The sequence below is a fragment of the Tinamus guttatus genome, unplaced genomic scaffold, assembly GCF_059628265.1.
Source record: "Tinamus guttatus ecotype Peru unplaced genomic scaffold, ASM5962826v1 Tinamus_guttatus_pri_ptg000081l, whole genome shotgun sequence".
In the NCBI taxonomy this organism is placed as follows: Eukaryota; Metazoa; Chordata; class Aves; order Tinamiformes; family Tinamidae; genus Tinamus; species Tinamus guttatus.
Window position 1 is genome coordinate 942,536 of NW_028288615.1, and position 26,691 is coordinate 969,226.

Below are 26,691 nucleotides of genomic sequence, written 5' to 3' on the forward strand. Positions count from 1 at the left end.
ATGTTAATACTTGCATTATAAATCAAGGGGCTTAGGTACTGAATACTCTGGGAAAGGGAGTGAGCAGGTGAACATTCAGCATCTTCCTCAGTGGAACATGAGCTTTTAACATTTAATAAAAATAGGGATGATGCAAATCAAGAAAGAAGGATAGGAGCTGCCACTACACTGGGGAATCCTTTTCAAAGGTGACCAAGTGGTAAAGCCACAGAACTTGAACATCGGTGACCAGGATACAGATTGTGAGGTCTGAGCAGGACCTTGCCCCAGTTATTTCCAATAGCTTATTTCCAAAAGCTTTTGAAACATGAGATAGATGACACTAACTTTATTTTCCTTCTTTTGGATGCATAATAGTGCTCTAAATCTATTAGAGTTCTCTGATTAATTATAACTTTATATAGATTCTTTTCCAATACCTCAAGGTCACCTGTATTATGAATTCCATTATTTCTATCAATTTGCTTGGTCTAAATGTCAGACTTTTTCACTTGCAGTTTCCTGCACCACTCTAGATCCCTTTATGAAAAAAAAAAAAAAAAAAAAAAAAAAAAAAAAAACCTTAGATTTGCCAATTTTCAGTGCACCAGAATTGAGGCACTTTTAGGCAATTAGTCACGCACCACAGTTAATAGTCGAGCTATTTCATACCTGAGCTCCCTTAGATCTTAGTGAGCACCATCTGATCCCTTCACTTTATTATTTTTCATTCTGTTGCTTTGTTCTGTAATGTCTTTATACGACACTTCAGCTGGAGTCACGTCTTCCACCATGTCCTCTCTGACATCAGAAACTTTGCAGGTTCCTGCGTGGTGAATTTGTTCATATAATTCAGTGACCTTTTCTGCTATGGCCTTATCATCCTTAGGTGCTCCTTTCAAACTTTATCTCCTCCTGGCTTTTAAAGATGCTCAGACAGACTTACTACTTTTGATATATTTAAAGCAGAAGTTGTTTTTTATGTGTTCAGTAAGATAACTTGTAATTTTCCTTGTCTGGGCTTTATTGTGTGTTCTGTTTTAATCTATCAGGGTTTATTCTTTGCTGTTTTCCATATTTGGACCTGAGTGGACATAATTGTCTCCTTTACAGTTCCACTTAGCTAGTCTGACCACGTTTCATCTTTTTGAAGTCTTTCTTCATAGGTTATGTGCCTTTCCTTGGGCCCCAGTATGATACCATTAAACAAATGTATACCATTTGCAGACATTTTTGCCCTTTTGACTGCCCTTTTTATTTTTTTTCAGAAACTTTCTCGTGTTTATATCACTTTCTCTTCTGAAATGAAAGACTTGGGTGGTGAATTTTTGCTCCACGGGGATATTAAATCTAAGTGCTTAATGTTTGTTGTTACACTTCGGTTGTAACATATGAACAACCCATTGTGCTGTTCAGATGTGGGAGAGGTTTTGAAGGTAGTCTAGGACTCTTCAGGTTGGAAAAAGGGAAGACTAAGGTGAGGAGGCCTTAGAAGTTTGTAAGATCAAAAGTGACATAGGGATAATGAATAGGAAACAATTCTTCACTGATTCATCTACTGGAAAAACATAAAAACGGTGGGGCCTCCAACCAAATTAGAAGGTACATTCCAAGTGTGCAACAGTTAGATAGAGACAGAGCAGAGATCCGGTTAGTCCCAATTTGCTGTAGTTATCGAGCTCTCAGCTCCACATATGCCAAGATTCTGTGCTCGTGGCTTCCTCTTTTATGACTTTTTAGCTTCTTTAATTTTTCCCTAATCTATGGCTTCTGATAAACATATTTTATTACATATATGTTCATCTCTTAAAATCCTTATTAAGACTTTTCTAATGTGGAGGAAAAAAAACCCCAATATCTAGACTTAATCTCAGTGCTGTAGGGTTGCCTGTCTGGAGTTGGTTCACTGACAAAAGTGGAATTAGAATAGGACGTAATAATTAAAGAGTTGTTATGCTCCTTAATAATCAATGGGGTGGGTAATTAAATAACTGAAGTATCTGCCCATAATTTGGTGGGGAAATAATGGCACTGTTTTCATGATGAACAACAACAAACTGTTTAATATGGTTTTGTGTGAAGTTTGAATTGTGTAACATACTTTCTAGTTTCCTGATACAGATTTGAAGGAGACTAGGAACTGATGGGGTAACCTCTGCTTCCCCCGGCTAGATTGCTGTTGTCAACCTACAGTTTCTTGCTTGAGTTGAATGCGCTGATTTCTACAGTAAGGTGGACTTGTTTTTTTCCCCCCACTAAGTTAGACGTTCCACTTCAAAGTGTAAGTTTGTCTTTGCAAACAGTCTGTGACTGGAAAACTGAAGTTATCTCCTTGGTGTTTTAGATAAGATTAAAAGAGTACTGTATCTGTTTATTATTTTCATTCCATGCAATTTGGTAAATTTTAAATATTGTTTTAATTTAGTGTATCAATTTGTCAATGCAACATCCATCCTTAAAGAAATTAGGGTCTTGGGTAATAGTTTTGATCTGTTTGCCATGTTTATGTGGTGGTACTTCATTTACGCCCTTCTGCAAGAAAAAAAAATGTAGTCAGAATTTATCGGAAGAAGGGGTCATTTGAAAACGTAGTGGTAAATTAAGCTATTTACTGAAAGCAAATACCTTTGTTTTTGTCTTTTGTCTGTGTCTTCACTATATGAAGTTATCTCTTCCTGCTTTAGTAGAGATACTTTAAGTGTGGGTTTTCTTTGGTTCATTCTGTCTGTAAATTTTAAATGATCTAATTTTATATATACATCTCAAGAACGGGGTGAGAGGAAAAAAAATAAATACTTTGGCAAAGAAACACTCTGTTCATTATTTATGTATTTAAAATATTTTAAAGGAGATTCTCAAAGCTTCTGATGCCATTGTACTTTTAACTTTCATTTTTGCTTCATCTGTATCGAATCGTCTTTTACTACTTAAAACATAAATTGGGTTTATTGAAACATTTCAGTTCTGATTATTTTTTAATAAAGATGAAGAAGTCTAACCTAATGAAATCACTGGAATGAAATGAGAAAAATTTAAAAGAATTAATAAGCTGAAGACTTGAAGGTTTTATTAAGTCACATTTGGCTGTATGTTTCTCTGTGTGTATCGCCCTGGATCAGTAGGGTGAGAAACATGCCATGTCAGAAATGACCTTTGCACTGTTAGACTGACTTTTTCTGTTATATTTCTAGAAGGGTGAGTTGCACGCAAGCGTTGTGTGCATTGCATTGCACACAGTAATGTTTGAGTGTATAAGTTCTGTACCTGTGACCATTAAATTGTGATTTGAGATGTAGTGAAGATTTTATTTCCCATTGTTCTGACCTATAAATATATTTTGTAGAATACATGTACTTCTGTCAATCATGAGGTGGTGGTGAAACATCACAATGTATGAGGAACTTTCTGATTTATGAGCTTGCAAACTTTTTCAGACTTTGGGAAAGAAAATGTTTCCTGCTCCATGAAGATCATCTAATAATTCAGTGTCGTGTTGGGCACATATATGTGTAGTACTATGACTGCAGTTTGTAACTTGCTTTGCAAGTCTCAGGTCCAATGTGGCAAATTCGTTCACCGTGTCCTTACCTGTGGATCTACTGGTAAATGTTCTGGAACCACTTTTGTCCCAGCGCTTTGCCCTTGTGGAGGAAACTCCATGATTTCAGTGCTTCTTTCCCCCTTACTGTAACAGGAGAACAGGGAAATGGGGACTTCTCCAGCTGTTGCTTCTCGCAGCTTTTGGTGACTCTGTGTAGTTTCTCCCCACATCCCTATTCTTGGCCATTCATCCAAGTCTTGCAAAATTCAAATCCTTTTAAGTTTTCTTTTTTTTTTTTCTATCCCCAAAAGCATCTCAGCTCTCCTAGATTTCTAGGCATGAGAGAATCCTATGCTTTGTTAGTGCAGCCTGTGGTGCTGACTGCGCGCTATTATGAGCTTCTTAAGGACTTTGTAGCTCACTAGAATGTAGAGGCCTTTTGTAATTAGCTGCACAATTCTGTTCCTTTCATTCGTGTTTTGTTATAAACTTTTTAGCAGCAGAACATTTCCACCAGTGCACAAACCATAACATCACATGACATTGACTTTACTCAAACCAGAAGATTTTTGTGCCAAGGTTGTAACATTGTATCATTACTTCATTGTATGTGTGTGAAAATTTTAATTTCACGCCCTGTGGACTTCACTGTCTCCCTGCTCTCTACTCGTGTTGTTGCATAGAAGGGTAAGTCCCCGGGTCACATTCATTTTGTAGCGTTTTTTTTGCTCTTTTTTTTTCTTCTTTTAGAGGAGTTCTGTTTCTTTTGAGAGGTCTTGCTGTAAAGTTGTGTAGGGATTTCTGCCACAGAAATATTTGCAATCTTTAAGTGAATATACTAAGATATTTTTGTTAGGTTGTTTAACATCTATATGTGATCTTTGTATTGAGGAAAAAATATATCTGTATATGATATGCTATACTGTGTTGTATTTTTGCGTGAGTAGATGCAAGTGATGTGGTGAAAGTATGTATTAATACATACTTGGGATATGGGAAAGGCTAGTTTAAGTATGTCATTGCATTTCTTGTGTGTCCAGACTGATTTTACTGAGGTGCAAACCCTTCAGTGCAAAGGTAGCCCTTGGTTCATGTTTTGGATTGGTTTATGGGGCTTCCTGTTCTGCAGACATCGGCAGCTTCAGCACTTGCCCCACGCAGGCACTGTGCGGTAAGCCAAGGCGCAGTCCTTGCTAGTCGGTCCTGGCCTTGTGTCAACGAGGTTTTCAACCACCATGTGAGGCCCCTCTGTGTTTCACATACACTGTGGGCCAGCAGCTTGGTTCACATTCCAGCCTTTCTCTTCCTAATGGTTAGATATTCAGTGGATTATGGGGATGAGAGGCCTGGAGCCAGTCTCTGGAGCTGCTGAGTGCCTTGCCTTTTTCTTTCCAAGCGCATCAGTGACACTGTGTTGTCACTGACACAAACACAGCTTGTCTGCAGGTGTATGGTTATCGCAAAGTAATCCTGCGGAGCCCCAGATCATCTTTGCTAGTTACTGCTGGGAATGAACAAACTAAAATTTCTCGCTCTACCCATCTGTTCGGCAACCAAAAGTAGGTAATTTATCCCAGTGGGGCACCTACCACCCGCATAAAGTTTCTGAAAGAGGTTGTTAGCGTGCGCTGGCTCTAGCTGAGGGACAGCAGGCCCGAGTGCCTTGTGCTCCGTGCTTTACCGCTGCTTTTTTCTGTAGGGTGCCTCCTAGCTTAGTGCTTGCACAGTGTCGAGCCTATTCAGGGCCTGTTTCCCCCCTAGGCGACAATGGCCCTGCCACACGCCACAGTTCCATGCCGCCTGTGTGCGGCTCCCTGCCAGCCCTCGTCCCTCTTTGACATGCTAAACTAGGCACCACTGGCGCATGGAGGTGGGGTTTTTTTTACACCTACTGTTTTCACTCGGCGACTTCTCTTGAATTATGTATCTTCATCTTTGATGCGTGAAATCTCCGCTGATTTAAAGATTACTCTGGGGAGTTGAGCGCACCTGGAAGTGAATGGGACGGTGGTGAGTGCCGACCCTTCCTCAGAGCAGCGCCAAGCAGAGAGGTGCACGGCAGTTGGGGTTTACACGCTGCTTCTTCAGATTTGGTCTGAGCCCAAGCAATCAACATGTCGGGGTGTCAGCGAGCTCCGTTGCAGTGTTTGCTTTCAGGCAAAGCTCAGGTTCAGGCATTCAAAAAAAGCGCTAGTATATAGGAGGATTCTGGGTTCCTGACACCAAGGAGTTCATGAGCTAAAGTACCTGAAACTGCTTGGGCCTCTCCCGCTGGGAGGTGACTGGAGCAGAGTAAGTGAACGCAAAGCAATTGCTCTCTGCTGTGAGGCTTCTGAGTATGTAGAGAAGGAAAAAGAAGCCACCAAGTCTAGATTACAGCTATAATGTCAGTAAGATGCAGAATCACAAGGCATAGAATCATTATGGTTGGAAAAGACCTCTAAGACTGAGTTCAAGCATAAACCCATCACCACCATGTCCCCAAGTGCCTCATCTACACGTTTCTTGAATACTGCCAGGGACAGTGACTCCGCCGCTTCCCTGGGCAGCCTGTTCCAATGCTTCACTGCTCTTTTTGTGTAGAAAAATGTAAAGCTCTTTACTGCCCACTTCAGCCTCCTGATCGTGAGTGGTGGTCCCTCTGCTGCTCGCAGAGGTGCTGCTTTGCTAGAGAATCTGCAAGATCTTGTGTTCTCCTCTCCTACCAGTGTAACTGGCATCACAGATGATGTGAGTTACTCTGCCTTTAGCATTAATGAAGTCATACCAATTAAAAGCTGAAAGCAGCAAACGGCGCTCATATTTGTGGTGCACAATCTGGCCAGAAATTGGACTTTTTTTTTTACAAGGCAAAATATGACTGTTCTCTCTGTTTTGACTACTGTACTTGAAATTTAAATTCCTCTGGATTTCTAGGCAGTTTCAGCCTCATTAGCTCCCTATCACACCATCCTGTAAAGCCCCCTTTGCTTTCCCAACGATCCTGCTAGGTCCCTGGCTCATGAACAGAGAAGACCACGGCATTGCTTTCTGTAATACATGTTCCTTTTAAAATCAATCCTCCAACTGAGCACTTTCTTCTCACTTTTTCTTTCTTTCTCTTTTTCTCCCTGCTCCTTGCTAAGGGACTGCTAGCATAAGCACAGGGGCTATCATTGTGGCCTTGCTGTTTCATGGATCAGGAGCTGGAAGATGTTTGCATTTACCTCCGGAGTCTAATTCTGACTGATGGCTTCTTATCAGGGTTGCCAAGTCCATCTATCCAATTGTCTATTTCTGTTCTGAAGACCAAGCAACCATAAAGTTGAGAACCATGTTGTATTTTTGGAATCTGAAATTTCAGACAATGTATTTATGAATTATTTATGGGGAATGTGTTTGCAGTAATGTGCGGCATAAAATGGAAAGAATGCGTATCCATACTTGCCCTGAACTCTCCAAAGTGCATGCTAATAAACAGAATGATAACCTACCATCACTTTTGCCCTGTAAGATTTACAGTGCAAGCACTTTTTGTGTAGTTTAATTCAAATCAGTTTGACAACTTAAAGCTGTAGTGTTTTGTTTTAAAGTACAACTTGGTGAGTGATTTTCTATTACTTAAAGAAATCTAACTACTTTCCTCCTCCCATCCTCCTTTACTCTGCCAGACTTAGTGTCTGTAAATTTTTCTACTCATGCTGGCATGGAGCCATGCTAAATTATGCTTTAATTCACAATTAGAAGGAAGTGGCAACTGTGCAGAGCAGCAAACCTTTCATTTAAAATGGCCATTATACAAGATCATGATTCTACAGAATGATTAAGATATTGAAGAATAATTAAGATATCTTTAGATTTTTGGCCATTTAGAAGTACTGGGCTTATTTAATTTTTTTTTAAACCTCTCTGAAGCAGCTTTTTCTATAATGACAGTAATATAGGACTTTATATTATCACAACTTGGTGTTTATTGGTATCTGAATTGTCTAATGGTAACTTGTTTTCAGTGATATAGCTGACAGGACAGAGATAATTAAGAAACAGAAGAATCTGAGTGCTGGATTTTGCTATTAAATATTCTGTGCTACAGCAGAAGAAATTAAGCTGATAAGCAGGAGGGGAAGAAAGCATAGATCTGCAGGAAGGTGTTTAGATACAGCAATTGTCTGTACACAATGTATTTCATGAGGGTAGTAAAAAAGGAAAACTAAAAAGTAAAATAAATAATTCTTAAGTATTCACTGAGGCATCCGATTTCCAAGTGTCACGGTGTAAAATGGAAAGTTCACAGTACCTATTCACCCTGACAAAAGGAACTGCAGATGAATGGGAAGAAGCCCAATCCCACTGAGCTGCGGCCAAACTTGCACCGGTTTCCACGGGGTCAGGATTACACCCGAATATACACTTAAAATGACTGCAGTCCAATTTTGCTCCTCTGCTCAATGAGGTTTTAAATCTTGCACAGGTAGTAGCTTTCTTGCCACGATGGTTTGAAAGTCAATGGAAGCTCACAGTTCAGTAGCTAAATGACAAGGTAAGAAACTTTGGAATCATAAAATGGTTGTAAGTGCTTGACCTAAAACTATGCAGATCTCCCAGTAACTGTACTGTTAAGGCAAAAAAAGTGATTTATTATTTGGCATGTTAAGAATTTGGACTGAGCTTGTGAGAAAGAGAGACTGCTAATCCATGTAAATCATGATGGACTTTGAAACCCTTATTTTTTTTTCCCTGAGCCATTCCCTTTAAAAAATTATTTATTTATTTAGTACCCCCAAAGTTTTCAGTAATGTGCAGGGTTATAAGCTAGTCCTAACTCTGCAAGAAGCAAATGAGGGAAAAGAGATAAAACATAAAAAAGAAATCAGAATTGCGAGGCAAGGCAGAGAATAACAGAGAGGAGGTGCAGAATTTTGCTGCCACTTATATATGCAACCCTTTGTCAAAGGCTCTAGTGCATTTAAAAGAAAAAGCACAATTTAAAAGATGATTCCTTGAATTAGAGGTTGCTGTATGGGGAAAGATGCTTGAGGACAAACTTGTAAGAGCAAAATTTTGAAGAGAAAAAAAAGCTGTTAATGCAGGAGAAGTGTAGAGTTGAAGTATGGCAGAAAAGATGATGACAGCTTAGTTTTGGCCCAGAACAATAAAGGTTGCAGATCATAGTGAAGATGCGTTGTGATGACAGAGTGCTTAAGGGGAATAAAAGCTAAGCATGCTCTGAAGTGCAAAGTTATTATGTAATATCGCAGCGGAATCAGGGCCTCAGGTGTTGTACATACACTAAGGTTCATTTTCTGATCTGAAGAGCTTTCAGGCTTGATGAGATGGAAGAGGGTGTGTGGGAAGGGAGAGAAGGACAATACAAACCAAGTGATTGCAGAGGTGGTTGTTAAACTCTGTGGTTCTGTAATATCTGTCTGTTTTCTTACTAAAACTTTGTTCTAAGTTATACTTTTATTGCTGGCAGATCTGATTTAAAATGGTTTTCCCCTAATCAATGCTCAGTTCTCTGTTTATCCTTCCCTTTCCAGAATTATCACAACCTCAGTTATGCTAGTACAGCTGCCTGCAGCCATAGCTTAAAAGAAATGATCTAGATTTTTTTTTTTAACCCACTGAAAGAACACACAAACAAAAGCAATAAAGAAGCCTTTTTAGTTGCCTTTGACAGACTGGTAACATCACAGCAGAGTGAGTCAAACTCCAATGTGGAAGCAGTAGAAAAGGTTGGGTTACCAGGGCAAGGAGGTGGGATCAGGAGCCTTTGGGAATGGAGGGAGGGCAGGTGAGAAATTTAGGTGTTGGTCTCTGCCCGCAGGTCAAGCAGAGATGACAGTGCCTTGTTTGTGTTACAAGGAGGAATGAGTGTGGCACTAAGCATTGTTTTGTAACGACAGCCAGTTGGACGCTATCATAGGTGAAACCAGGGTGAAAACTGAGAAAGAAAAATGTTTTATCAGCTGTTATCTAGGACAGAAGTTTTCTGAGATGCTGATATACTTGGCCTGCTTGGTGTGCAGAATGCAAGTAGTGTTCAGCCTCTTGCAAAGTGAGACCCTCCTTTGTTCTGCTGTTGCACTTTGAAGATGGTATCTCACAACACCTTCAAGCATGATTCATTTAAGTAAGCACAGTATGATGTTACCAAAATCTGCTGCTTTTCTCCTAATGCCTCCACTTCCAGTACAAAAAGCTGCAGTCTCTGATGATGGGGCTTTTTTGTTTTGTTTTGTCTTTTTTACAAGTTTTAGTGGTAAGTAGCCTTAACCACCCCTCAGAATGAAGCGTTCAGCTTGCTGGCGTTGGAGGTCTTGTAGCACAGAGAGATGTTAGAGCGCATTGCATCAGTACATACAAATTAGAAAGCAATGAAGTAGCAACAGAACGGCCAGTGTGATCCAAGCCTGCAGAGATGAGCCGAGCATCGCGTGTGTGCTGGAGGGAGCAGCTCTGCTCCCTGCTTCTGTGTCCCCACACCAGGGGAATGTGGTGCTCATTTCTGGCTGGTCGCCTTCTGGAAAGATACTGTCAAAGATCAGAGGAGAGTGGCAAAATCTGTTGCTATGCTAGAGGTAGTGATATACGAGAGAAGATGAAAATATGTATGGCTTGGATAAACGTTGACTGAGATGGGAGTGGAAGGGAAAAAAATGTGATATTCAAATGCTCAGGGTGGATTTGTACCAAAAAAAGGAGATTTCTGAGTGGCATGCAAGATTTTTAGCTATAACTAATGGTGTGAGGCTGGAAGGAAAAAAACACACTCTGACTATCATAAACATTTTCTTGTGGTGTATTTCTGTCTGTGTCATACCTTTTTCTTCTGTGAAACTCCAAAGCAAAAATATGTGAAACATATGTGATGTTTTCTGTGCTATCTTCATCTCCTTAATCATGTTATATCTTCCTCCCTGGACTTTGACACATCTATTTAGACCATATGCCCTTTTGGACAAGGCATCTCTTCTAGAAGTGTTTATGGAGTGAGTCCCCCTGATCCTTACCAGGGCGCCTCCGGGTTATGCTATAGCCCATAAATAAGCAATAATGGCAGTGATAGTGCAAGATGTATTTGGCTGTGGAATGGCTTCCCAAGGAGAATAGCAAGAGGCTGATTGTTAGCAACAAATATTAAGGAGCACAGTCTAGGGAATGGTTCTCCGTCAGCAGGGAGATGGCTGGATGATCTAATAAGTCTTTTCCTTCTCTAGGTTATGATGCTGTGAATGCTGCCTTAGAGAGTTCTGTAACAGTCTCTGATACTATAAGCTCTCTATTACGTGGGTGTGGGTTTTACAGCACTCCGGGAGGCACTTGCTGAGGACACTGTGTAAATATATTCTGTTTTACATTGTGTGATGTATTTTAAATAAAAGGCTCAGATCTTTTTTTAATTGCTTTGAAATCTTTGGCGGTGTGATCTTTTTCTTTAAGAATTAAGAAAAACTTGGAGGTGCCTTTGAAAAATACAGGAAATACAGGAAATATGGCCCAACCTGGAGTTGATTTAAATACATACAGCTCAGCTGAATTTGACCCTTCCTGTGTCCGGCAGTGAACAGCATCCACTCAGGCACCCGTTCTGCTTGAAAGTGAAATAAAATGGGAATCTCATGCTAACTAGCAGAATCCCTTTGTCTCATTCTCTCTGTGTCATCTTGTTGATTCTCTTGATGCTTCAGCCTTGAAGATTACACTCTGTTCTTTTTTTGATTGCAGCGTCTTGAGAGTCACTATATGGGAATCCTCTGGTCCCTGAAGATGCAGTACAAACATGAAAGGCAAGGACCTCTCTCCTGGCTTCTGGCCTTTCACAAAATTACTGCAAAGTTAGTCTCTCCTCAGCTTTCCTCTTCAACCACCTAAAAGCCTCCAACCACCACAAGTCAGGGTCCCAGTCTGAGCCAGTAGTGGATTTCACGTGTCCTTATGGCATGATCCAAGACAGAAAGGGTTGCAGCGGACCAGTTAATTTAGCAGAGTTTTGCTCTCCACTCCTATAGCCTGCGTTACCTTGGGGACAAGAAATCATTTATCAAAACAAGTTTTTCATGGATAAAATGCTCATGAAGCAACCTATGTGTCTGTTTTCAGGTCTTTGGCTACCAATTCTCTGCCTCTGTTTTGTCCCTGGAAAATACTTTTATTTGACTTGTTTTCTGTAATCTAGAAGTTTGATACCTTACTTAAAATAATAGTAAGCTTGGCTTCCTTTTCTGTAAAATGGGTCTGTTCCTTACCCCTTGAATGTGTTTTTCAGCTGTGCTTAGTGTTGGTAAAGTGCTTGGAGGCAGGCGGTGTTTTACGAATACAAAATAGTGTTAGGCTTTGTACTTAGGCACAATACTGTGGCGTAATTCAAAGGCAATTCATGTAACATTAGTAAATCACTTTGAACTTTATGTTGAAAATATAAGCAGCAGTATAAAAATAAACCTTTTTATTTCCTGTGGTATATACAGTTAAATAACGTAAACCTGCACAGCTACTAATCTCTAAGACCGTATTGCCAGGATGCTTTGTTGAAATGCCATCCCTTGCAGAACAGACCTTCTGTGTGTTTTGTATGCAGTTATGGTTGAAGAATAAATTTTCAGAGACTGTAAATGAAAAGATATCTCAGAACATGGTGATCAAATAATATCTGACATTGCTCGTTTAAGGAAATATACATATATCCAACTGCCAGACTATTTATGCTTCCAATAAGTTTGGCTATTTTGCCTCATAGGGAACTTACTGCTCCTTCAAATATCAAATGTAGTTGGGATTGTGCTGTTTTTCCAGGAAGGAGAAAATGATATTATTGGGTAAATGACTGTGCAATATGAAAATACGATAGTGTAGTTTAAAAATTGAACAGTGTACAGGAAATATCACATATTTTACCATGGGAAATAGACAGATATTAAAAATTCAATGACACATCCCCAAAGTATAAATAAATAAATAAGCATCACTGTTCAGCCAACTGATGTAAGGATGTTTTGCGGTTACTTCCAAGAATGCTGTTTTTGCTATTATCCTGCACAATGATTAATTCTGTGCATTATTTTTGCATAACTAGACCATTTAGATACTGTACATTGTAAGAATGTCTGAACTCTGATTGCCCAGCAGGCTTTATTTGACAGAGAACCAAATGGTTTAAGGTGATTTCTCAGCAACCACCCTGGGAATAAGAGGTTTATGGTTCCCAGAGCAACAGCCACATTTGCGTGTTTGTCATAAAAATGCAAGAGCATTTCTCCCCATTCGTGTTGGAAACATAATACAAAGTAAGGTGCACCTGTGGATGTTCTGAGACTTGTATTTCTACTGTGCAGGCAATGAAAGAGAAATACTGCAGGAGGAAGGATTTGGCACTGTGCGAACCTGGTTTTTGTACCATTTTCCTCTTTAAAATGTGAGCATTTAATGAGCTGTTCTGAATCGTAATGCTTTATGATGTTTCCTGTTACCTTAGTGATGGCTGCAAAACGCTTTCACATCGAGAGTATGTAAACTCCATGAGATACTTCTCTGTTTAATTAGGAGCTAATGCTGAAAGTTTATTACAAATTTACAAAAGCACCTTAGTGGCTGAGGAGTCAAATTTTCAGCAACTAAAATTTTCAGCTAATTGTATGCATGGATTGAAGCCCAGAGGAGCACCAGACCAGGAAGGGTTTAACCAGCCAGGGCACCATTCTGCACTGACACAGCTCTACTTGTTTGATCCCAATGTTCCTTAATTCTCAGACAGCTTGGTCATCTCCATGCTGTTCTCTACTGAGCTGTATTTTACATTTAGAACAAAGGTCAGGCTTCCGTAGTGAAATAACCTGCCTGGTCTGTATCCTCTATTCCTATCTCTATCCTTTGGCAAGTCCAGAACGCCACTTCTTTGTGCTGAAGGCATTCATAAAGATTATGAAATAAGATTAATTTCATCAAATTGTAGTTATCTAAATAGCTGGACCTCTTATCTAAGCTTGTAGAGTAGAACTTAGGAATTTTCTTCTCCCAGGATGAAACATGCAGACTTTCGAGCTGATGAATCTTAGATTAAAAAAATATAAATATGGAGGAAGTGTCAAAATCAGACTTAGAAAATAGATTGTTTTTCAGTCTGTTGAAAGTACTCATTGACTTTCTAACATACTGACAAATATAGCAAAAAGGTGAAGGGAGACTGAATCATCCTTAAAGGAATAGTTTCCTGTCTTGTTTTCCTTCTGTCAAGACGACAAAATATCATCTAGTGCCGACAGAACGTTTGGGTTGCTTGGTTGAACATCTATACATGAAAAGTTTCTGTATGTAACTTATGTGCCCAGTGCTTTACCTGTTTTTTTTTTTTTTTTCCTCCTAGGGGAATGTAAATAGTATAAATGTACTCCGGGCTGTTAATTTGCATTAAAAATGTTCAGTATTTGCAAGCCAAGTTTGACAGATCAGTTTTAATATATGAAATAGCCTGACTTTTGAGTGCCTTGACTTTGCAGCCGGCATAAAGTGTGATAATAATAATAATAATAATGAAGGCTGGTTTTACTTATGCATTTATTCAGATCATGCAAGGGATAGGTATACTGCTTTAGAGAATGTTGCATTTTAGGATTTGAGCATCCTGACTGCATCTCTTTAAACATTCAGATACAAATAATCTGTGAGAAAATTGTCTTTCTGAGCTTCAAACCTTTCTAGGTCTACTGTGTTGCCTCCAGCCAAATGCTGTCTGATGTTCCCTAGACAAACTGGGGCAAACTATTATCATGGGATTAAACACTAAATACCTGCGAGGAGCATTCTCTTTATCAGATAGCACTCTGTTAGCATAGTTCATTCACTTTATTGCATATATAACTGCAGTGTCAAATAGACTGATTTACAACACCTGGTCTTTTACATAATCTTTGCTATTTGCTGCTCTTGTAATCTGCCAAATCATTTAGCTTTCCTGATAGCAGAAATGCTGTAAAACTTAGATAAACTTGTGGAAGAAATGAACTCCAAAGTACTACTGAAATCCGGGGCCTGCACGTTTGCTGTAAAATGCAGTGGCTGGTTTGGTTTCTCCCTACCTAATCTATGATTGAATGTGGCTGCTGGAGAAATTGAAAATTTTATGATAGCACTACAGTCAGAGGGAGATAAGCATTTGTATGCTAGACTAGATTAATCTAAAAAGGAGTTTTAGGTGTGGCTAATGAAACCAGTGTATGTGTTAACTGGTTTTCTTTGGGGTTCAAAGCATCTGTGTATATCTATATAGAGTTTAGTCCAAAACTTTCTCTGTATGAAAAGTCTGTCTAATATAGTTGTGTGCTAGTTTTTACTAGCAGTGTGGCTTTTTCCCCTCTTAGGCTGAAGGTGTCCTTAAAAGGTCTTAGTTTTTATAGGGTGCTTTCTGGATGCAAAGACCCTTAAATGTTGTTGCTCAGCTACTTGAAAAGCATTTGTCTTGAATTTTTTTTATTAGTGTAATTGTAATGCATCAAATTTGAGGAAGATCAGCCATTAATGTAGTCCAGCTGAAACAAAACTACCTGTGATTTCCTTGTTCTTGTTTGGAGTCACTCATTTTTGGCTTTCTTGGGGCTGATTTGAACAGCCCGTTCGTACCAAGATCCCTAGACAACCTAAAAACATGAAGCAAGAATTTTGCAGAATGGGTTTCTGACTGGGAGAAATGTGAGATGGTACATCTGAGGGAAAATAAACCAATCTGCAGGTAGCCAAATAGTGGGGAGAGCACCATAATGCAATAACGTGAGTCAGACTGCTAGGAATGATGACAGCCATCAAATTGGAAGGAGCAGTAAAAATGATTGAAGGAAATGAAAGGGTTGACTTTCCAGTGCAATCAGAGCATAAGAAAACTCTAATGATTTAGCATTAACATGACTATTAACCCCTCACTAGCACAGTTAACTCCTGGGAGCTAAGAATCTTTCAGGGTCTCTGCCAGCCATGAGTTACGAGGAGTCCCCTGGCTAGTTGGGATGCAGCTCCTGCCGCTGGAGCTAAGTGAAATGTATGTGGCTCTGCTGGGTTTACATGCTGCTGCTTTGCCTGAGGTGTGAACAACGTAGGTGATGAGCTCAGTGATAGGCCGTGTCTGGGAAGCTCATCTAAAAAAGTGATGTCAATATTTGTACTTAAGTTTTCATTTCACCCAAATTTAGGCATCTTCTCCAGCTGGCTGGTTACTTAGTATTCCTAAGATCCCACTGTCCTGAGTGGAAAAGCAGAGGCTTTTCCACAGGATCTCGAAACATGGAGCCCGAGATGCTCCTTTAGTGGATAGAGGAGTTTCTCTTTCCACCTACAACAGAGGGAGGCCATAAAAATAACGGGCTGCTCAGGTGCCCAGGTTCGGGTGCTGTGAATAATCTCTGTGTGCAAGTCACTGAGTGTGTGAATTACTTTGGCATTGGGAAAATCAGGCAGGTTGGTGCTAACAGCACCAAGATGGAATTACAGGAACTTTTGGGTAAAACTTTTGAGTGATATCCCTTCAACTGGAAAACAGTCTCCCTGGGAAAGCAGTGGAACTGGTTTTGTTTAAGACATTTAAAATTGGACAGCCAAAAATATATTGTAATGATCAGTCCTGTGCTGGTATTTAGATCAGGTCTTGTCTTGTGTGAATATTAATAGGAAGTCTCTGTCTAAAGTAACTGCCATTATTCAGTGTGCGTTACTGGTGAACATTGGCTTTCAACCTTCCTCCAGATCTGTACTCGCACTTAAAGGACAGTTTGAGTAATGTTTAGCATCTTTGCTTTCTCTCTTGCTGCCCGAAGTGCTGATTTTGTATTGCCTTGCTTAGATTGTATTCCTTCAGTGCTTCCACCAGACAGATTCCATATAGTGCATAGAGATTTACAGGAAGCACGTGTAGTTTGTGGCAATAATAATAAGGGCTCCTGCTGTTTTCAAATCCCTGGGAAACTAAATCAAGTGTAGAGTCTCTTCAAAAAAGTGCAGCCTGTGTATAAGTCACTTTACTGCTACCTCTGTGGGTCTGCCTTGTACCTGCTCTGTGTATTCGGCTGTCATATCTCTGAGTTCTGTCCTCAATCTCCAGAGTGTGACTAAGACATTATACACCTCAAATGGAAAATCTGATGAAACAGCTTAAAATAAACTGTGTACCCTTGCTTTGCTCAACTCTTTTCACAGCTCTGTATGGGTATTCCTCATAGGAACACATAGAGCAAACTCCTTCCTGTTCCTGTGGCACTCATCGGGCAAATCTAGGTGTAGTCTGAATTATGAGGGTGGGAAGATTGGGTTCAATCTGTGTGTGATGCCAAGATGCTTAATGGAACTGCATTTTCTTGATGTGTTTCTCCAGGTATGAAGCCTCTCTTCTTGACCTGGTTGAGGCCATGAGTCCCATATCTGCCCCAGGACACCTCTACAGAGAATCCTACGACAGGAGCAAAATGCACACACCTCGTCCCAGGAACCACGGGCTGTCCGCTTGGCACCGGACCCCTCAGAGTCCCAGGAGCAGAGCAGATGAGCTAGAGGAGAGCCGGCTCCTCGAAGAGATTTTCTTCATTTGACAAGGCTTATTGGTCTACATCTCTTCTGTAGAATTTTTAGAACTTTTTTATTTTTGATTTGTTTGTGTCACATATCATTTTTAAATTATTTGGTTGGTGATTGTCTTACCTCCTCTAAAGCATAGCTAATTAGCATCCTGTCTCAGTTTGGGTTTAGCAATCATGCTCCAGGAACATTTTGGGGATAGACCAGTCAGGAAGTGTTAACTTTTTTTTTTAAAAAAAAAAAACCTTTCACATGCCAAGTAATCATTCTAAAATAGGATTTTTTTTAATGCACAATGTTTTCTAATAGATTGAAGTCAGTTTAGCCAGCCTCATATCGAAAGTTTATTTCATTATCGATTTTTTTTTTAAGCTCTAAAGTAGTTTGCAATAACTGCCTAACACTCAAAGAACCACCACATTCCTAGTAGATTATTTTCTAATTAAACTACAGCCTGTTTAAAACCTGGCATATTATAAAGGTACAAGCACTTTATTACTTTTCCCAGTGATTCTATGATCCACTTTTGCCTTCAGCATTCTGATATTTACTGTGCTGGGATTTTAGAGGATATATCCTAAGCTCAACTGTACAGTGTCTAATAACATTAATAGATGTTGTTGCAGGTTGATGCCCTAGATGTCCATTCAAAATATATTCCTCCTTAAATCAGTGCTATTTGACATAGTTTATATGCTGGGAAGCCTAACCCTGAAATAGCGGAACACAGTCAGACATTGTAGTGGTCCAAAACTTAGTTTATGTACTTTTCAAGATGAAATATATAGTAGCTGTAGGATAAGGGCAGTCTTCAGACATTTTCCCTAACTTGCGCTATTTTGATCCCGTATCCAGGCTCTATTGTAAATAAGACAAATCAGTAATTATTTCCACTAGCGTCTCACAATGCACATTTCCCTGCCGGCTTTAATTATTCATGCTGTATCTATTTCAGTTTATTTAAATGCACTTACATCTACTGCATGCACTTGGTTATTTAAAGAAATGTGCAGAATTGGTAAAAATGACTGCAGATTACAGGATTAATGGTCATTTTCTCCACAATGCAGTGTTCATATTTTATTGTAACAGTAGCCACCGGCATGTGTTCCTAGAAATATGAGGCTAAAATACTCATTTTGCACAGTAAAATTGCAGCGAGGGAAAGGTAGAATTGTGCCAGTATGGGCAAGTTCTAGGCCATTTGCTCCCAAACACCACTTCGTGGGCCAGTACAGCTTTTGTGACAGTCTCTTTAGGCAGCCCTGCTTATCTTAACGGCAGCGAGTCTCTGTTCTGGTCCTTGGGGTGCTGCCTGCCTCCCGCTCGCTTGCTCTTGTGCAGTAGCTCTCGTGAAGCGCTTGCAAGGAGCTTGCAAGACTCGGCAGCGGGGCCCACGATGCCTCTCTGATGGGAGCTGCCCCTAGCAGCCCGGTGCTTCTATAGCAATGAAATAAAGGGAGAAAGTAGGGGGAGATGAACCTTAAGTTGTTCTGAGCTGTTTCATGCGAATCCAGTCTTAATCACAAATTAAGTGATGTCCTTTTCTTGTATCCCAGCTGAATTTTAAAAGCTGTTTGCAGGAGTTTGATGGGGGAACCCGCATTACTGGACCAGAATATGATTGCTGAGGAAAGGCCTTGCTTGGTCTTTCTGCCTGTCTGTAAAATCATAGTTCTTTCTAACATGCCCATCTGCTACTGTATGTCCCTCTTGCTCTACTCCCCGAGCCTGCTAGGGCACAAGTTTCTGGTTAAAATTCCAAAGACAGTGGGTGCCCTGTCCGAGTACGGTGGTTGGGGAGATAGGTTTTCTCAGTCAATGCATTTCTGTTGGCTGAGTCTTAGGAATCAAGGTGAACATACTCTCCTCCTTTGAGAGGGAACTCAGGGAAAGGGAGAAGGAAGGAAGAGAAAAACTCACAAGAAGCAGCAGGAGAGCTATGAAGACATGACCAACACATAGTTTTCAGAGGTTTTTATATTCTTTTCTTTTTTAAGGTTTGGCGTTTGTGAAGTGGTTCTTCAATTTCAGTCCAGTCACTTTTCTTCTCTTTTCCAATCTGACTGCAACTTTATTTGCGTTTTCTAATAAGTACTAACCTTTTGAAACAGCAAAAAGTATATGTATATTTCTTAAAAAGGTGCCTTTGTGTACACATTCCAGAACACTGCATGGGAGCATTTTGTTCTTTGTGGGTGCCAGTGTTTAACTATTTTACAGTTCTTTCTGATTCATTTTGTCCATTAACTATTCTAATTCTGGTGATGGTTTTTGACTTGAATCTATATTTTATTAGTAACTCTTTTTAAAAGGACATTGTCAAGATTGTGGGCTCTGTGCTCCAGGTGCTGTCCGTCAGTCAGAGCTACATGGGAGACAAAGCCCTATGTTGTAGCCAAAAGTTCTAGAATTCAGATGGTTGAAATATCTGATGGGTGAAGCTCTTCATGTTTTAACTATCTCTAGGATATCAACCAAGAAAAAAAGAGCTATTAATTTAGTAGACTCTGAAAAAATCATTTTTTATAACACAGGCTCTTGCTCTAGTTATCAGCAGTACATTAGGAATAGTGTTTAGCAGTCAGTACAAGCAAAGATATTTTGCCATGAGGCACTACAAAGCTGAAGTTATTAAAACATTTATAGCCTTAGAAAAAAAATCAATGATTGTCAAATAGGAAAGGACAAAATCAGTAGTTGGAAGTGGGAGGGGAATTGTTTTCCATCTGCTAAAGCAGTAGAGGAAATGCAAAAATTAAACTAGCAAAAGCAATCACTTGACAGTGTCCTTTTAAGTTTAAGCTCCTATATTAGGAAGCTGCCGCTGGGGAGTTAGTCCAAATGTAGATTGTTTGTCCAGAGTGTTCCCTGCTAAGATGCTTCAGCTGCACATCAGGCTGTGTTTTACATGAGGCTGCATGGAGTAACATGACTTCTGCTGAGGCTCTGCCCCCGTCTTCACTTTGTGTTCTTCCTTAGTGGCTCGTGTCCATGCACTCGCCACCTTTGTGTCCTCCTCTGTTTCGTGCACCTTGCACACAGTGGGCCTGTAACAACCGCACTCTTTCCACGTTTTGCCTCTCCACTCCCACTGTTGAATCCCATCTTAAACCTAAACATATATTAATATGTGTGTGAAATTTTAATGTAATAAATTATCTGGGAGTTTCATTTTATCTTCCAGACCTTCATTTATTTGGGTTCTCTTGTGTGTGTGTGTTTTTTTTTCATTTTTTTAATCCAGCTCAGATATATTAATTATCATTGGTAATATATTCCAGTTTCCACATCATCTTATCATATATACTCTCAATCTTCAGTTTACTGATACAGATAAGCCAATTTTAAACCTCTCTTTCTTTCCAGGATGTGGGTTTTGCTGTGTAAAAGATCAACACCTCTTTTGGAGCATGAAGTGATGATGATGAGGCGGAGGAGGTCTTAATACAAAAGGATTTGGCTGGAGAGCAGAATGAGGGGAGCCAGCACCATGCACTGCATCAGAAAGGTGGAATTCAAGAGGAAGGAAGAAAGGATGGAGGTGTAGGCAAGACAGGACAAGGATGCAAGGCAGAGAACTGCAGCAAAGGATGAAAGAAGCTATAGGCTGGTTGCAGCTGGGTCAGCTCTAAAGGTAGAGGAGTTGTTAAAATAAAATAAGCAGACAGGAATTTTGTGCTTATATCCTTGGGTGGAAAATCCTTTAAAGCAGAGATTCCCAAATGATGCGCATGTCTTCCCATCCCTTTTTCAAGTAATATTTGCTGAACTTGAGAAGCTACTGCCCAAAGGATACCTGGTAAATTAGAGAAAGAAGGAAACAATCCAACATTAGCTCCTCTCCAGAAGCTGGAAAGGGAGGTCAGAGAACAATGAGGGTAATAGGATCGAGTCCAGATAATAACCTACCGTATGGACTAGATTGGAGAGGCTGGTATGGACTTTGATTACAGAAGAATCTGACAGTGGATTCAGCAAGTCTGAATAAAGGCAAAACAAAACAAAACAAAAAGTATTGCAGTGATCCAATGAGCTTTGGAGGCTTGGTATTATGAAAAGAGAGGAAGGGGCTTAGCTATGCTGGAGAGAGAGTGAGCTTGAAATATCTAAAAGATATCTCTGAAAAGCACACGTGAGCCCACGGTCAAACTGTAAAAGCTACTGCAGAGCTTTTCTGAACTGTGGCCTCCAAGTGGTGTTTGAGTTTGTACCAGCTGAGGGGGAGAGAGCACAGCCTAGTTAGAAACCTTCCTTTTTACTGTAACTAAATTTGTGAAATTGTGTGCTAATTAGTATATGATTTATAAATTTACATAACTGCATGCTACATAAGACAACACAGAATATTGAATTAGATGATTTAAACCAGCAGAAGCAGAAAAGTCTGCTCTGAAGGGGTGATTTTGGTCTGGAAAATGCTTCTCCCACTTCAGAGTTGCTCCCTGCATCCCTGCAAGTCTTATCCGCTCCCTGTGGCAATAATTCTTTTATTATATCGCGGCTCTTTTATTATACTGTGGTTCTTCTTGGCTGTGGGAGAATAGTCATCCTTGTGCATGGAAGGTACATGGAAGCAGAAGCTAGCTACAAAGAGCAAGAAACCCAACTTGATGTTGATTCTTGACAACTCTCACAGTTATCCAAAGGGAATGTCACTGTGTCCCAAGCGCAGCAAGAATGGGCACGCAGAGAAACTGGGTTTGATTTCCAGCTTTGGGAAGGCTGTTAGCTGCCTGGTTGTTTGAGGCGGTAAAGACATTGCCCCCTTTGCAGAATGCTCTGGGTTCTGCTGGTGGAGGGTGCTGAGGAGTGTATGTACCATTGCTGTGACTGGTGTTGGAGCCCATGGCATAAGGCACTGGATCTGCCCACAGCAGTTTGTCTCAAACCTGTAAGCTGTTAGAGCAGTTGATCTCATCTAACAACCAGAAACTGAGATTCTCCAATATTAAAAGATGGAAGAGACCATTTCAGTCCTTGAGAAAGTAAACTGTTTTGTGCCCTGGTAAAGGAGAAGCTGAGATGTCACTGGCAGATGAGGCCCTGACATATGTTAGGTGAGAGACACCCAGATGGTCTCAGCATATAAACCATTTCACATTCCTTGTTTCAAGAGTGATTTTGACTATATGAACAAAACACTTCTTTCAGACCCAAAAGACGGTTTGTTAACCAGCCTTTGAGCACAAGTTTATGCTTTCTGATTCTCTGTTTGCAAACAGGGGGAAAGTGAAACACTGGAAAAAAATACCTTCCCTAATTGCTAACTGGTAACTGTCTTAAAACTTTGAAGAGTAGAGGTTTTTTTGGAACCACTTTCTCAACAGAGTTGCAAGTGTTACAAGCCTAGATGACAACATAAGAACTCCTGCTCTAGACCTGGTAAGGAACCAAATCACTAGAGGTAGATTCGCAGATGCAAAATCTGGTTCTTTATCAAGCCAGCGAGGTCTACCAAAAAATATATTTAGGAGTCTGTTTCAAGAGACTGCTGATCTAACTTTGAAACACCTTGTCAAAACTTCCAGTGTTTAGTTACTGTTGCTGCTAGAAGCTTGCCTTGTTTTGAGGCTGATTTTTTTTAACCTTGATTTCCAGCTGTTGGACATTGTTGTGCCTTTGGAAGCAAGAATACAAAATTCCCTGTTATCAGACAGTAAGTACTATATATACGGTGATAAACTCCCTGTTTAGCCTTCTCTTTGATAAGATGATGTTCTTCAAGACTTGTGTTGTAAGATCTGTTTTCCACCCCCCAAATCACTTTTAAGCCTTTTTTTGAACTTTCTCCAACATTTATCCAGCTTGAAGGGCTTACACTAGAAGCGAATTAAGAATTGTAGCTGCAGAATCACAGAATGCTTAAGGTTGGAAGGGACCTCTAGAGATCATCTAGTCCAACCCCCCTGCTCCAGCAGGGACACCCAGAGCACATGGCACAGGGTGACATCCAAGCGGGTTTTGAAGCTCTCCAGAGAAGGAGACTCCACAGCCTCTCTGGACGGCCTGTTCCAGGACTCTGGCACCCTCACAGTAAAGAAGTTCTTCCTCATATGGAGGTGGAACTTCTTGTGTTTCAACTTAACGCCTGTTACCCTTGCCCTATCACTGGCCACCACCAAGAAGAGTTTGGCCCCATCCTCCCTGAATTCTCCCCTCAGGTACTTGAACGTGTTGATCAGATCACCTCTCAGTCTTCTCTAGGCTAAACCGACCTATCTTGCTTAGTTTTTCCTCATAAGATAGACATTCCAGTGCCTTAATCATCTTTGTCACTCTCCGCTGCACCCTCCGTAGAAGTTCCACGTCCTTCTTGTACTGGGGAGACCAGAACTGCACCCAGGACTCCAGGTGTGGCCTCACCATAGCTGCGTAGAGGGGGAGGATCCCCTCTCTTGACCTGTTGGCAATGCTTCTCCTGATGCAGACCAGGATCCAACTGGCCTTCTTGCCACAAGGGCACATTGCTGACTCATGGTTAACTTGTCAACCAGGACTCCCAAATCCCTCTCCGTGGAGCTGCTTTCCAGCAGGTCCACCCCTAATCTGTACTGGTGCCTGAGGTTATTCCTCCCCTCCTGCACTTGTCCTTGTTGAACCTCATGAGGTTCCTCTCTGCCCAACTCTCCATCCTGTCTAGGTCTCTCTGAATGGCAGCACAGCCCTCTGGAGTGTCGGCCACTCCTCCCAGTTTGGTATCATCTGCAGACTTGCTGAGGATGCACTCTGTGCCCTCGTCCAAGTCATTGATGAACAAGTTGAACAGCACTGGGCCTTGCGGGATGCCACAGGCCTCCAACCAGACTCGGCCACATTTATCACCACCCTCTGGGCTCTGCCACCCAGTCAGTCCTCAATCCACCTCACTCTCCACTCATCCAGTCCACATTTCCTAAGCATTCCTATGAGGATGTTATGGGAAACAGTGTCTAAAGCCTTGCTGAATTCAAGGTAGACCACATGCACGGCTCTCCCATTGTCCATCCAGCCAGTCATGCCATTGTAGAAGACTATGAAGTTCGTCGAACACAGCTTTCCCTTGGTGAATCCATGCTGACTGCTCCTGATCACAGAATCATAGAATGCTTAAGGTTGGAAGGGACCCCTAGAGATCACCTAGTCCAACCCCCCTGCACACACAGGGTCACCTACAGCACATGGCCCAGGACTGCGTCCAAGCGGGTTTTGAAGATCTCCAGAGAAGGAGACTCCACAACCTCTCTGGGCAGCCTGTTCCAGTGCTCTGTCACCCTCACTGTTAAGATTTTTTTCTTTAAGTTCCTGTGGAATTTTCGATGCTTTGGTTTCTGGCTGTTTCCTCTAGTTCTGTTAGTGGTCATGATGTTGGTTTCTTCCAGTCCTCCAGCACCTCCCCTGCCCTCCATGACCTCTCAAAGATGAAGAGCATCTGAGCAATAACCCCCGCAGTTCCCTTAGCATTCTTGGGTGCATCCCACCCATAGATTTATGGGTGTCCAGTTTGCCTAAATAGTCCCTAACCCAATCCTCCTCGACTGACGTAAAGTCTCCTGGTTCTCTCTCATGTCTCCAGGCTCTGTAGTTCATGGGGACTTGCCGTAGCGGTAAAGACAGAGGCAAAGAAGGCATTTAGTAACTCTGCCTTCTCTGCATCCTCTGCCACCAAGGCACCTTCCCCATTCAGCAGAGGACCAATGTTTTCCCTAGTATTCCTCTTGCTGATGATATATTTGTAGAAGTCCTTCCTGTTGCTCCTGACATCTCTTGCTAACTCTAGTTACAAACAGGCCTTGGCCTTCCTTGTTGCATCCCTTTATTCTCTGACAATACTCCTATATTCTTCCCATGTGGCTTAGCCCTTCTTCCACATTATGTATGTGCTCTCTTTCTAGTCACCACTGCTGTGTGCAGTGACAAAGTAGCCTCATACTGTATGATATTTCCCATCTGAAACTTTCAGGAACCTTGTTGGAGGTTTCAATATGAGTACATGGTCTCATGCTGCTTAAGATCATAGCTTTGTTACTTGGAAGTGGAAAGTGAGTGAAACCAGCAGATTCTGCTACCTTTAGGAGAACTGAGGAGGATGAAATAATGGGAAGTAAAAACACTAGGGAGAAAAAAATAAAACAGGGAATTTAGTTTGGGTTAGAAGGTGACCTTGGGAGCTGTAGCATCTGCGAATGCATCTGCATTTTAAATGATCTGAAAGACACATGGTTAATGGGAAGGGGACACCCAGACCGCAGAAACCCTCGGCAGGGGGAAGAGCAGACAACGCATAAGGTGATGATATCTGATAGCAATGAAAACAGACCAGAAGACTTTTGAGCTGCAGGTGAGGAGGCAATGACACCTCCAAATTACACAAGAAATGGCTTCTTGTCAGTGAATCTCGTGTCCCTGTATTTGCACTAGAGTCTTCAGCATAGGGATCTCATTACCAGAGAGTTTACTGGCAGATTGGAGGGATTTCAGTGAGGAGCAATAAAAATGATCAGGGACTGCAGGAATTGACATAATGAGGAAACAAGATGAGAAGAGTCAGATATTTATAGCTTGGGTGAGGGAGACAATTAAAAGGTGGGTTAGGAGATGGACTGGGTGACCTGAAAGCCTTGTCTGTATCTAATAAGTTCTTGTAGTCTGCTGCACAGAGGACTTGAATTTACCAAGGCTGTCAATCTGACTCTTAACAGCCCTGATTTCCTATGTTGAAAAGCTCAGGTGGGTGTACCCTGGCTGTACTGACATTGTCAGAATATCACCGGTATCCTACTTTGTTTAAAAAAAAAAAAAAAAACAGTCATCATCTACATTATGGAAAAGAAATGACACTTTGACAGTAAGGAAAAAAAAAACAAGCCATAAAATAGAAAGCCTTTGAAGTCCTCACAGAGAGCAGAGCTGGATGGGAAGAGCTCCCAGGTTCAGCTAGGGATGCTGAGCCCTCCTGCTGTCTGCATGATGCTCTGCTGATAGGAAGGTTCATGCAGAGGGTGAACGTGTCTCCTTGTGAGATACAGGAGAACGTGTCTCCTGGAGATACCAAGCTGTGCAGTTGGCTGGGCAAAACGCTGCTTTTCAGCGTGCACAGGTTGTACCTTGGAAGCTGCTGAGCTCCATAGATGGTTCTTGGGCCGAGCTTTGTATCAGTCTGTCCTGTCCTGTCAGTTCCAGTGCAGATGGTAGCCAAGCAGAAGGTTTCACTTCCTGCTGACCTTGTGCCAGGAGTATCTGTCCTTAGGGGGACTGACCTTACACGGCCTGACACACTGAACTTGCATGTAGCAATTGGGGTACTTGGATGGGGAGCTGGCTGAGACACTTTCTCCTATATTTCCACACAAATCCACTAAATATGTATTTTTACATATTTTCTACTAAATATGAGTATTGATTGGGTTCTTTTTTTCCTAACTCCTGAGACCAGTTAAAAGAGCGAAGGTGGCATGGTGGCCCTACTGAAAAATTACAGAATAGCCTGATGGTTGGGATTGTTTAAAAACTGGTCTGAAAACACGGCTGCATTACACATTCCCAGCTGCCGTGGAGAGACAGCCTGCAGTTTGCTCTGGACTTGAGTCCAGGGAGCCAGCCAAGGTGGAGGCATCTCGGTTGCTGGGTTTGTAGTTCAATTAAACCAGCGCTGCTGA

The 26,691-nt window shown here is 41.2% G+C and overlaps 1 protein-coding gene across 1 annotated transcript in view; it reads left to right on the plus strand.

The window, feature by feature from the left end:
• The window catches only part of LOC148595640 (protein hinderin-like), a 51,786-nt gene extending 34,719 nt beyond the window's left edge, over nt 1-17,067 (plus strand). Inside the window, exon 5 of the mRNA XM_088520200.1 lies at nt 16,854-17,067. Coding sequence (XP_088376326.1) covers nt 16,854-17,067 — 214 coding nt within the window. The remainder of the gene's footprint in view (nt 1-16,853) is intronic.
• The last annotated feature ends 9,624 nt before the right edge of the window (nt 17,068-26,691 follow it).